At 38.6% G+C, this 13,276-nt stretch overlaps 1 protein-coding gene across 3 annotated transcripts in view; it reads right to left on the reverse strand.

Annotated features, from left to right (window-relative positions):
- LOC102116109 (uncharacterized) overlaps positions 1 to 12,857 on the reverse strand; it is a 139,726-nt gene extending 126,869 nt beyond the window's left edge. For all 3 annotated transcript variants that reach the window (XM_045387736.2, XM_074034927.1, XM_045387742.2), the window contains exon 1: positions 12,689 to 12,857. In XM_045387736.2, the coding sequence (XP_045243671.2) occupies positions 12,689 to 12,718 (30 nt within the window). In that variant the 5' untranslated portion in view covers positions 12,719 to 12,857. The remainder of the gene's footprint in view (positions 1 to 12,688) is intronic.
- Positions 12,858 to 13,276: the final 419 nt, after the last annotated feature.

Genomic DNA, 13,276 nt, shown 5'->3' on the forward strand with positions numbered 1-13,276 from the left:
TCTACTAAGAAATACAAAAAATAGCCGGGCGAGGTGGCAGCGCCTGTAGTCCCAGCTACTCGGGAGGCTGAGGCCGGAGAATGGCGTGAAACCGGGAGGCGGAGCTTGCAGTGAGCTGAGATCCGGCCACTGCACTCTAGCCTGGGCTACAGAGCAAGACTCCGTCTCAAAAAAATAAATAAATAAAATAAAAAATAAAAATAAAAATAAAAATGACCAGGCGCAGTGGCTCACACCTGTAATCCCAGCACTTTGGGAGTCCGAGGCAGGTGGATCACCTGAGGTCAAGAGTTTGAGACCAGTCTGGCCAGCATGGTGAAACTCCCATCTCTACTAAAAATACAAAAATTAGCCAGGCGTGGTGGCACACATCTGTAATCCCAGCTACTCGGGAGGCTGAGTCAGGAGAATCGCTTGAACCCGGGAGGCGGAAGTTGCAGTGAGCCAAGATTGTGCCACTGCACTCCAGCCTGGGCAACAAAGAGTGAAACTCCATCTCAAAAAAAAGAAGATCTTAACAGACATTTGTTAAAAAAAAAGACATACAAATGGCTAACAGGTACATAAAGAGATGCTCAACATCACTAGTCATCAAGGAGACATAAATCCAAACTACAATATCACCTCACTTTCATTAGAATGGCTATAATTTTTCTTTTTTCTTTCTTTTTTTTGTTTTTGTTTTTTGTTTTTTTGAGACAGAGTTTTTGATCTTCTTGCCCAGGCTGGAGTGCAATGGCACGATCTCGGCTCACCACAACTTCTGCCTCCCAGGTTCAAGCGATTCTCCTGCCTCAGCCTCCCGAGTAGCTGGGATTACAAGCATGCACCACCATGCTCAGCTAACTTTGTATTTTCAGTAGAGACGGGATTTCTCCATGTTGGTCAGGTCGAACTTTTGACCTCAGGTGATCCGCCCACCTCAGCCTCCCAAAGTGCTGGGATTACAGGCATGAGTCACCGTGCCCAGCCGAATGGCTATAAATTTTAAAACGACATAAAATAAGTACTAATGAGGATGCAATCAGAGGGAACATATATACACTGTTGGTGGGATTATAAATATTTATGGCCATTATAGAGTATGGAGTTTTCTCAAATAATTAAAAATAGAGCGATTATATGATCCAGTAATTTTACTACTGCGTATATATCTAAAAGAAAGAAATTCATGTGTCAAAAAGACATCTGCATCCCCATGTTTATTGCAGCATTATTTGTAATAGCTAAGATACGGAATCAATTGAAATGTATAGCGACACATGAATGCATAAAGAAAAAGTGGTAGATATACACAATAAAATACTATTCAGCCATAAAAAAGAATAAAATTCTGTTATTTGCAACAACATAGGTGGGCCTTGAGTATTTTATGTTAAGTGAAATAAGCCATATACAGAAAGATAAATACTTTATGATCTCATAATCTCGTTTTTATGAGGAACCTGAAAAAAAAGGGGAGTTTATAGAAGGAAAGAATACAACAGGGGTCACAGAAGAGTAAACGGGGAGGATGGGAAGAAGTTACTTAACAATATTAAGTTACAATTAGATAGGGGAAATAAGTTCTGGTTTTCTACTATGCAGCAGGATAATAATTAATTTTTTAAAATTGCATATTAAAAATAGCTAGAAGAAACCAGGTGTGGTGAAACACAACTATAATCCCTACACTTTGTGAGGCTGAGATAGAAGAATCACTTGAAGTCAGAAGTTCAAGACCAGTCTGGACAACATAATGAGACCCCGTCTCTACAGAAAATAAAATTATTAGCCAGACATGGTGGCATGTTTTTGTAGTCCCAGCTACTTGGGCAGCTAAAGTGGGAGGATCACTTGAGCCTGGGAATTTGAGGTTACAGTAAGCTACGATTCAACTACTGCACTCCAGTCTGGGTGACAGAGCAAAATTCTGTCAAGAAAGAAGAGAAAAGAAAAAGAAAGGTAGGGCAAGTTGGCTCACACCTGTAATCCTATAACTTTGGAAGGCCAAGGCTGGTGGATCACTTGAGGCCAAGAGTTCGAGATCAGCCTGGCCAACATGGCAAAATCCCATCTCTACTAAAAATACAATAATTAGCTGGGTGTGGTGGCACATGCCTGTAATCCCAGCTACTCAGGAGGCTGAGGCACAAGAATCACTTGAACCCGAGAGGTGGAGGTTGCAGTGAGCCAAGATTACACCACTGCACTCCAGCCTAAGTGACAGAGCAAGACTTTGTCTCAAAAAACCCCAAAAAACAAAGATAAGATAAAATAGCTAGAAAAGAGGCTTTTGAATGTTCTCACCACAAAAATAACAATTGCATTAGGTAATAAATACACTAAATACTCTGACTTGATAATTATACAACCTATATATAATTATACCCCAATATATGTAACATTACATGTGTCAGTTTTAAAAAATGAACTAAGACTTTAACATAAAACCTGTAACTGTAAAACTCCTAGGACAATACAGAAGGGTCAAGCTTCGAGACAACTGGTTTTGGCAATGATTTGGGGGATATAACGTAAAGGATCAGGTAACAAAATCAAGAGCATACACATGGTACTAAATGAGTATATTTAAAATATCCCATAGTCAAAGCAGAACATGGAGTAGATATTTTGTACATTCAGGTACATTGCAGTATTATTCACAAAAAATAATACCTGGAAGCAAATGTTTCTTTATGGATGACTATTTTAAACAAATGTGGCACATATATACAATGGAATATCATTCAGTCTTTTAAAAAAAGGACATCTTGACAAGTACTGCAATAAAGATAAATCTTTAGAACATTATGTTAAGTAAAATAAGATAATCAAAAAGAAGGAGACACTGTATAATTACACTTGTATAAAATATTTAATCAAACTCATAGAAACAAAAAGTAGAATGGTGTTCTTCAGGAACTGGAAAAGAGGTAGAAAGGACAATTTGTTGTTTAACGGGTACTCACTTTTACTTTTGTAAGACAAAAATTATCTAGAACCTCTTGTAAAACAATAGGATTGTACTTAACAATTCTAAACTGTACACTTAATAATGTTTGAGGTGACAACAATTAAACACTTAAGACTACTTAAGAGACAGTTACAAAAATTTTTTTGAATTACCTTCAAATAACAAAAGTGTTCTTCTCACACAATCATATACATTCAAACTATAAGTACATTGTGAACTTAAGATGATTTTCCTGACTATCACCTGGATATAATAAAATAATCATTGAAAACCAAGAAAAAAGGCCGGGCACGGTGGCTCACGCCTGTAATCTCAGCACTCTGGGAGGCTGAGGTGGGAGGATCACCTGAGGTCAGGAGTTTGTGACCAGCCTGGCCAACATGGTGAAACCCTGTCTCTACTAAAAAATACAAAAAATTAGCCAAGTGTGAGAGCAGGCTCCTGTATCCCAGCTACTTGGGAGGCTTAGGCAGGAGAATCGCTTGAACCTGCTAGGCGGACGTTGCAGTGAGCCGAGATCACGCCACTGCATTCCAGCCTGGACAACAGAGCGAGACTCCATCTCAAAAAAAAAAAAAAGAAAGCCAAGAAGAAATATGTCATAAACAAAGTAGGGACAACACAGGTGAAAAACACAGATATTTCTATAGGTAAGAGGCATACAGCTAATTCATATGTAAATTAAGGGACCCTCAGGGAAAAACATCCACCTGTGCCCATGGATGTAGGACAATCAACATTATTCTGGATGTGAGTCTTGAAATGGCACTGTAACCTGGCTCTGTTTCATGCAGCCACAGTTCAGGAGCAGTTTTGCTCAACCTGGGATTTGTTTAAAAGCATCCAAGTCTGTGCCCCTTGAGGCAGGCCTGCTGACATCAATTTCACTGTGAATCTTAAAGCAAGCCCTGTAACCCAGTTTTAATCCCTGTTGGCCAGCATCTGGGAACAGTCCTGCCCACCCAGAAACCCGGAGGGAAATATATCATGGACCCAGAGACAAAACTGAAGACTTTTAGTCTCAGTTGTATATCTTGAAGCAGCCCTGTGAATCAGTTCCAGTGGCTCTCAGTTTTGATCAGGGGTCAGTCCTGCCCATCCAGTGAACTGTCTAATGACTGGGTTAGACCAGAGATCCAGCAGGAGTCAAGCACCCCTATATGCAGAAACAAGTGCAATTTCTTATCCCAACACCAGCTCTAATAATAAAGATTCTGAAGAAAGTTGAGTCTTTCTAGGTAATAGACAGAATCTATAACTGATGTCCTGATAACAGGTCAGCCAATCATGAAACCCACTCAAGGCCAAGTAGAAGTCATGTCATCTGGCTCCAACAAACTCAAATGCACTCAGTTGAAATCTCATCAGCCCAGGGACCCAATAAAAGAAATTATCTTTCAAAACTATTCTATAATTACTGGAAGATTTGTTCTTTCACATTTAGGCATACAAACATAAGGCTATACAGATGAAAAAGAATCAGGAAAACATAAGCATCACCAAAAGAACTAATAAGGCTCTAGGAAACATCTACAAAGAAATGGAGATCTCAGAATTGTCTGACAAAGAATTGAAAATAATCACCTTAAGAAACTTTTATAAGATGCAAAAGAACACAATAGATAACTCAAAAATTTTAGAAAACAACAACACAGAAACGAAGTGAGAAATATAATAGAGAAGTAGACCAAGCATGGTAGCTTACACCTGTAATAATAAAACTTTGGGAGGCTGAGGCAGGAGGATTTCTTGAGGCCAGGAGTTCAAGCCTAACCTGGATAACATTACAAGATCACTCATTTTAAAAAAAAAAATTAATAGGAAAATAGAAACCATAAAAAACAACCAAACAGAAATCCTGCAGCTAAAGTTAAAAAAATGATAGAACTGAAAAACTACAATAGAAAACTGTAACAGGAGACTCAATTATAAAATAAAAAAATTAAGTGAACTCAAAGTTGGCTATTTGAAAGTGACCAATCATAAAGTGAACAAATCAACACATTTTAGAATTTTCAGAAGAAGGGAGAGAGAAAAAGAAAAAGAAATTGAAAGACATAATGTCTATAAACTTCCCAGATCTAAGCCAGGCATGGTGGCTCACACCTGTAATCCCAGCACTCTGGGAGGCCAAGGTGCAGGGATGGCTTGAGTTCAGGTGTTTGAGACTAGCCTGGGCATTATAGCCAAACTCCATCTCTACAAAAATTAGCCAGGTGTGGTGCCACATGCTTGTAGTTTCAGCTACTTGGGAGGCTGAGGTGGGAGAATTGCTTGAGCCTGGGAGGCAGAGGTTGCAGTGAGCCAAGATCATGCCACTGCACTCCAGCCTGGCTGACAGAATGAGACCCTGTCTCAAAAAAACCAACAACAACAACCAAAAAAACCCCCAAATTTAGAAAAAGATATGAACATCCAGTTTCATGAAGCTCAATATACTTACAGCAAAAAGAACCTAATAGGATTGCCCTAGAACACACTATAATTAAATTTTCAGCATTCACAGATAAAGCTCAATTCCTGAAAACAGTAAGAGATAAGAGATTCTTCACATACAAGGGAACCTTTATAATGTTATCAGTGAATTTTTCAGCAGAAACTTTGCAAGCTAGGAGACTCAATTATATATTTAAAATGCTTTAAAAAGAAAAAAACTGGACAACTAAGACTATATCTAATAAGGCTGTCCTTTAGACATAGAAGAGATCAAAACATTTTAAAACAAAGAAAAAAGTTGAGAGAATTTATCACCACTTAACCTGTGTTACGAGAAATGCTAAAAGAAATTTTTCACACTGAAATGATGGAATGTTAACTAACAATATGAAAAACATTACATTATACATTAGACATAAAGTATAAATGTCACTGGAAATGGTAAGTAGTGAAATTCAGAATACTCTAATACTGTAATGGTTTTGCATAAATCACTTTTAACTCTAATGTAAGATCTATTAAAAAATATTAAAAATACAGGTAGCCACAATAATTTGTTAGATGCACAATATAAAAAGTTCTAAAGTGCGATATATGGTATAAAATGTGTGAAAGGAGAAAACTTGTAGTTTTTCTATGGCATTGAAGTTATATTGTTATCATCTTAAGCTAGGCTGTTAAAATATAAGATGTTTTATGTAAGTCCCATGATAACCACTAGGAAAAAACTGTAGTAGATACACAAAAGAAAAAGAGAAAGCAATTAAAGCATATAAAAAAAAAAAAACCCAAAAAGTTAAGGCTGGATGCAGTGGCTCATTCCTGTAGTCCCAGCACTTTGGGAGACAGAAGTGGAAGAATCACTTGAGCTCAGGAGTTTGAGACCAGCCCGAGCAACATAAGGAGACCATATCTCTACAAAAAATAGCTGTATGTTGTGAACATGCCTGTAGCCCCAGCTACTTGGGTGGCTGAGATGGGAGGACTGCTTGAGCCCAGGATATTGAGACTACCGAGGGCTATGACCATGCCACACACTCCAGCCTAGAAAACAAAGCATGACCCTGTCTCAACAAAAATGAACACAGTCACAGGAAAGATAAGACAAGAAGAAAAAACAAACAAATAAATTTTAGATAGTCAGAAAACAAAACCACAATAATAACTTATTAATGGTAACATTAATAGTAACCTATCACTATTTTATATATAAAGAGATTAAATTATCCAATAAACAGACACTGCTACAGAAAATGTCATTTCTAAATTTTAGGTTAAAATTCAATAGCCATTATGATACTATTAAGAAGCGGGACCTTCAAGAATTGATTAGGACTGGTCAGGCACACTGGCTAATACTTGTTAATCCCAGCCCTTTGGGAGGCCGAGGTGGGTGGATCATCTGAGGCCAGGAGTTGTGGAGACCAGCCTGACCAACATGGCAAAAATCTGTCTCTACTAAAAATACAAAAATTACCATGGTGGTGGTGGGCGCCTATAATCCCAGCTACTTGGGAGGCGGAGGCAGGAGAATCACTTGAATCCAGGAGGCAGAGGTTGCAGTGAGCCGAGATCACACTATTGCACTCCAGCCTTGGTGACAAGCCTGAAACTCCATCTCAGAAAAAAAAAAACCCGAACGCGGTGGCTCATGCCTGTAATCCCAGCACTCTGGGAGGCCGAAGTGGGCAGATCATGAAGTCAGGAGTTTGAGACCAGTCTGGTCAATATGGTGACACCCCATCTCTACTAAAAATACAAAAATTAGCCAGGCATGGTGGCTCATGCCTGTAGTCCTAGCTACTCGGGAGGCAGAGGCAGGAGAATCGCTTGAACCCAGGAGGCGGAGGTTGCAGTGAGCTGAGATTGCGCCACTGCATTCCAGCCTGCATGACAAAGCAAGACTCCGTCTCAGAAAAAAAGAAAAAAAGAATTGATTAGGTCATAAGCACTCTGCCCTCATGAATGGATTAATGTCCTTATCATGGGAACTGATTAATTATAACAAGAGTGGGTCTGTTATAGAAAAGGAAGTTCTCTCTCCCTCATACCTTTGGCTATGTTATTATGCAGCAATACGGCCTTTAACAAATGCCAGTGTCATGCTCTTTGCCTTCCTGGCCTCCAGAATCATGAGACAAATAAACTTTTACTCTTTATAAATTACCTAGTCTGTGGTGTTCTGGTATAGCAGCACAAAATAGACTAAAACAGAATGAATAAATTTTTAAAAGACAAAATGATATGCTGCTTACAAGAGACTAGCATTTGCTATAAGGACAACCATCTATAAGTGAAAAGATGGAAAACGATACTCCGTGCAAGTAATAACCAAAGAAGTGCACTGGTAGTTATGCTTAAATTAGACAAAATAGACCTCCTGGCAACATCTATCACAACAGTCAAATGAGTTCTCCATATAATAATAAAGAGGCTAATTTGTCAAGAGGATATTGCAATTAAACATATATATGCTTGGTCAGGTGTGGTGGCTCATGCCTGTAATTCCAGCATTTTGGGAGGCCAAGGTCAGGAGTTTGAGACCTGCCTGGCCAACACGCAAAACCCTGTCTCTACTAAAAACACAAAAAATAGTCAGGCATGGCAGTGCACACCAGTAGTCCCAGCTACTCGGGAGGCGGAAGCAGGAAGCAGGAGAATTGCTGGAACCCAGGAGACAGAGATTGCAATGAGCCAAGATCACACCACTGCACTACGTTCTGGGTGACACAGGAAGACTCTGTCTAAAAAAAAAAACATATTTATATATGCTCCCAACACTGGAGCTTCTAAATATATAAAGCAAATACGGACAGCACTGTAGGGAGAAGTAGATAGGAATACAATAATAGAAAACTTTAATATCCTACTTGAAACAACAGACAGATTATTCAAACAAATCTTAAAAAAAAAAGTGTGCTTGTGTAACACTATACACTAAATAGATATAAACATAACATTTCACCTAACAGTATAAGAATACACATTTACCTCAAAAATACATAAAATATTCTCCAGGAGAGATTATATATTAAACAAAAAATTAAAAACAAGCTTTTCAAATTTAAGAAGGTTAAAATTATGTCAAGCTTTTATTCTGACTCTGATGGTATAAAACTAGAAACCAATAGCAAGAAGAAAATTGGAAAACTCACAAATATGTGGATATTAAACAACATGCTCATAAACAACCAATGGGGGTCAAAGAAGAAATCAAAAGGGAAATAGGAAAGAATCCCAACACAAATAAAATTGAGCACACAAGGATCCAAAACTTCTGGGATACAACAAAAGCAGTTCTAAGACAGAAGTTTATAATAATAAACTCCTACACTAATAAAAAAAAAATACATTTAAATAAACAACCTAACTTTAACTCCCAAAAACCTTGAACAAGAAGACCAAAATAATTCCAATGTTAGCTTAATTATGAAAATGTTAAGAATTAGAGAAAAAAGAAAGTAAACAGAGACTAGAAATAGAAAAATTTTTTTAATTGAGCTGAGTTTTTTTAAAAAAACAAAATTGACAAACTTTTTGGCTATATTAATCCAAGGAAAAAAAGAGAGAGGACTTTAAAAAAGTTATAAATAAAAAATTAAGTTATTTCAACAGATCCCACAGAAATGCAAAAAATAGTAAGAGACTACTACGAGCAATTATATGACAACAAATTTGATAACTCAAGAAATAATTATTAGAAACAAACCCACCAAGATTAAATTATAAAGAAATAGAAATACTGAATAGATCAATAATGAGGAAGGAGATCGAAGCAGTAACCAACTATCTCCAATTTTTAAAAATCCCATGACCAAATGACTGCATGGGTGAACTGCATCACACATTTAAGGGAGAACTAATGTCAGTCCTTCTCAAACTCTTCCAAAAATGGAAGAGAAAAAACACTTACAAACTCACTTGAGGTGGCTATTAGTACCCTCATACTGAAGCCAGTGAAGGACACTACAAGAAAAGAAAATTATAAGCAAATATCCCTTTGAAGATACAGAAAAAGTTCTCAACAAAATACTAGACACTGAATTCAACAACATATTAAAAGGATCATACACTATGATCAAGTGGGACTCATCCCCAGGATGCAAGAATGTTTCAACATACACAAATCATTAAAAATAATATACTACAATAACAAAATGACTAATGAAAATTATATAATTATCTCAAAAAAATTATTAAAAGCATTTAATACACTTCTATGATAAAAACTCCCAACAATGTACATATAAAAGCATGCATTATAACACAATAAAGGCCATATATATTAAGGCCTAGATGCCATTATACTCGAGAGAAATGCAACAAATTATTCCTCTAGTATCAGAAAGAAGACAAGCATATCAAATCTCACCACTTCTGTTCAACATAGTACCAAGAAGTCAAGCTACAGCAATCAGGTAAAAAGAAGAAAATAAATGAAATAGTACCACATTTTCTTTGTTCCGTCTATCACTGATAGGCATTTGGGTTGATTCCATGTCTTTGCTATTGTGAATAGTCCTAAATGAACATACACATGCATGTATCTTTATAATAGAATCATTTATATTCCTTTGGGTATGTACCCAGTAATGGGATCACTGGGTCAAATGTTATTTCTGATTCTAGGTCTTTGAGGAATAGCTACACTCTCTTCCACAATGGTTGAATTTATTTACATTCCCATCAACAGTGTAAAAGCATTCCTATTTCTCCACAGCCTCACCAACACCTGCTGTTTCTTGACTTCTTAATAACGCCATTTTGACTGGCATGAGATGTTATCTCATTGCAGTTTTGATTTGCATTTCACTAATAATCACTAATGTTGAACTATTTTTTCACGTGTGTTGGCCATATAAATGTCTTCTCCTGAAAAGTGTCTCTCCATGTTCTTTGCCCACTTTCTAATGAGGTTGTTTGTTTCCTGTAAATTTGTTTAAGTTCCTGGTAGATTCTGGATATCAGACCTTTATCAGATGGAGAGATTGCAAAAATTTTCTCCCCTTCTCTAGGTTGTTTGTTCATCCTGATGATAGTTTCTGTTGCTGTGCAGAAGCACTTTAGTTTATTTAGATCTCATTTGTCAATTTTTGCTTCAGTTGCAATTGCTTTATACACTATGAAATACGATGCAGCCATAAAAAGGAACAAGATCATGTTCTTTGCAGCAACATGGATGGAGCTGAAAGCCATTATCTTCAGCAAACTAATATGCAGGAACACAAAACCAAACACTGCATGTTCTCACTTATAATTGGGAGATGAACAATAAGAACACATGGACACAGGAAGGGGAACCACATACACTGGGGCCTGTTAGAGGGGTGGAGGAAGAGAGAGTTCCCATATAAATTGGGGGCTCCCATAACCTCCTTCTCAAGTTCAATAACTTGATACAACTATTCACAGAACTCAGCAAAATACTATACTTGCATTTACCAGTTTATTATAAAAGGTACAAATCAAGAAGAGCCAAATGAAAAAAAAGTACAAGGCAAGGAAAAGTGGTAGGAGAAGATGGGGTGGGTAGATAACAGCTGTGATTAAAGAAATCCCCCATCATTTGTGTTTTTCAAGAGCATCTTACGGCTAAGAAACACCCTTCCTGTTTTTGATATCCCAAAGCCAGAGACTCTCTAAATTCCCATTTATTTTATTTTATTTTTTTTTTGTCTCATAAACAAATAAGTTTGTCTCTGGTGGACAGAACAAAATACTTGTGAACCAAACTTTTCTTAATTTTCTTTCCTTCCCCAGACCCCAAACTTCGACCCAACCTTAAAACCCCTCCTTATGTCCCTCTTAAGAACAGGCTGACGTCTAGGTAAAACATTCTCTGATCTAGGATCTGATTTCACCATGTTTTATCCCGTCCTCCTCGTCCCACATTTTTTTTCTGACCTTCTAGTAGTTTGCTCCTCCTTATGAAAGAAAGCCCTTTTCTGCCTAACGTTAGTTTAAAACTAATGCCCAGTGTTTAAAGAAAACAGCAAAATCACTCAAACACCGTGTTTATAGAATATTGTAAGGAAATAGTAAGGCACTTAAATTTTATACTTCAACAGGAAAAGCTGAAGTCTCTATCTCTTTCAGACATTAAACATGTCACTTACATACTTTCATGATAAATAGTTTAATAAACCATATGTGAACATTTCCAGAAGGTGCCAAGTTCTATCTCATAAAATTTAACATTAAACTTGGGCATTTAGACAACAGAATACAGAACAGAGATATCCACTGTTACAAATTTTAGACCCTGCAAAAAAGGGGAGCTGATGTTTTGACAAATATATGCACTTCATCAATTAATCTTTCATATTTTCTTGTGGAAATGTATTCACTTTCTATAGCCATAATGAAAAAGAAATTTTTCCTATTTCTTTTCCCTTGTAGCATTCCCAAAGCAATGCCTTGGAATTCTATTTGAAATCACCACCCAAAAAGAACAGAAAGAAATTTACTTACTAAAATCACTCTGATGAAGATAAAGAAACATTTTTAACAACTAAAACATATGACTAGATTTTTCTGAAATTCACCCTTCATGGTCTTTGACTTTATAAAAAAAATTTCAGCTCTACTGATGAAACATAATTCACAGTTATTGAAAAATTGAAGTGGAAATAAGTGAAAAAGTCTTTCCAAGGTGACAAACTCAGGGAGTGGCAGTGCTGATGGAAACACAAACATGTCTGACTTAACTGTCAAGTCAGACCATGGTAACCCTCAAAACATTCTCCCATCCCCATGCTGCCCATTAAATTACTCAATGTCCTTCTTCCCAGGAGGCACTGGACAATGTCCTCCTGCTTGAACCTGGGAGGTGGAGGTTGCAGTGAGCCAAGATCGCGCCACACCACTCCAGCCTGGGTGACAGAGTGAGACTTCATCTCAAAAAAAAAAAAAAAAAAAAAAAAAAATTTTTTAACAGCAGACACTGGAGACCCCACTGGCCGCAGCTCCTCCCACGCACCCACCGAGTCGGGATTCTGCTCTGATAACCCGCCTGTCATCCCTGAACAATCTGGCAGAGAGAAGGAGATGCGGGTGCACCGCTGCCCAGGGAGCTTCAGGCAGGTCGCGGCGCGGGAAGGGGACGCTAAGGGTCAAAGTTCGCTTACCCAGCCTCCATCTTGCGCCCCCCACCCACCCTCCGAAGGGGCTGAGGGCGGAGCTGCGCCAGCTGGGAATCAGGTCGGCGGAGCCGGGAGCTGACCGTGGGGAGGCCGGTTCCGCCGGTTTCAACCAGCCCACTCTCCCCTCTTGGGATGCCCAACCCCGCATACTCACCATTTCCCAGTTTCCAGGATGTCCTGGCATCTTAGCTATGCATCTTCCAGTATCTGCAGATCTCACGGCAACAGAGGCTGTGACAAAGTCACCGAGGGCTCCCGAGGGGCAACACGCGGAAGAGGAGAGATGGATCCCAGGCTCCGGCCCGAGCCCGAGACAAAGCCCCAGCCAAACGCCGGAAGCCACGCCCTCCTCCCCAACTGCGTGGCTGGAAGGTTCCTACACTGGCGCCACAGATTGAATAAGGCTCCAGGACCCTCCCCTACACCCACCGTCCCCAGCATTAGTGCGCTTTATGGACAGGGAAACAGGCCCCTGTAGGCGGAGTCACACGCCCTGAGTATCACAGCTACTTAAGAAGTGAGCTGAGCCTTGAAATGCACTTGCTCTTTCCCTTACCTGGGTCTCTTTGTATAATGCATCTTATTCCCTATTTAAAAGTAGAAAGTAGAACAACTGGACACCTTTTTTAACAACTCTCTAATCATTTGGATAATGCAGGAAAGACCCCTGTCCCATCCCTGAGCTCCTCTCTCAGCATGCTGTACCACACTGCTGACCACAACGTGGGATGGCTATTAGAAA

Source organism: Macaca fascicularis, chromosome 3, assembly GCF_037993035.2.
Source record: "Macaca fascicularis isolate 582-1 chromosome 3, T2T-MFA8v1.1".
Lineage (NCBI taxonomy): Eukaryota > Metazoa > Chordata > Mammalia > Primates > Cercopithecidae > Macaca > Macaca fascicularis.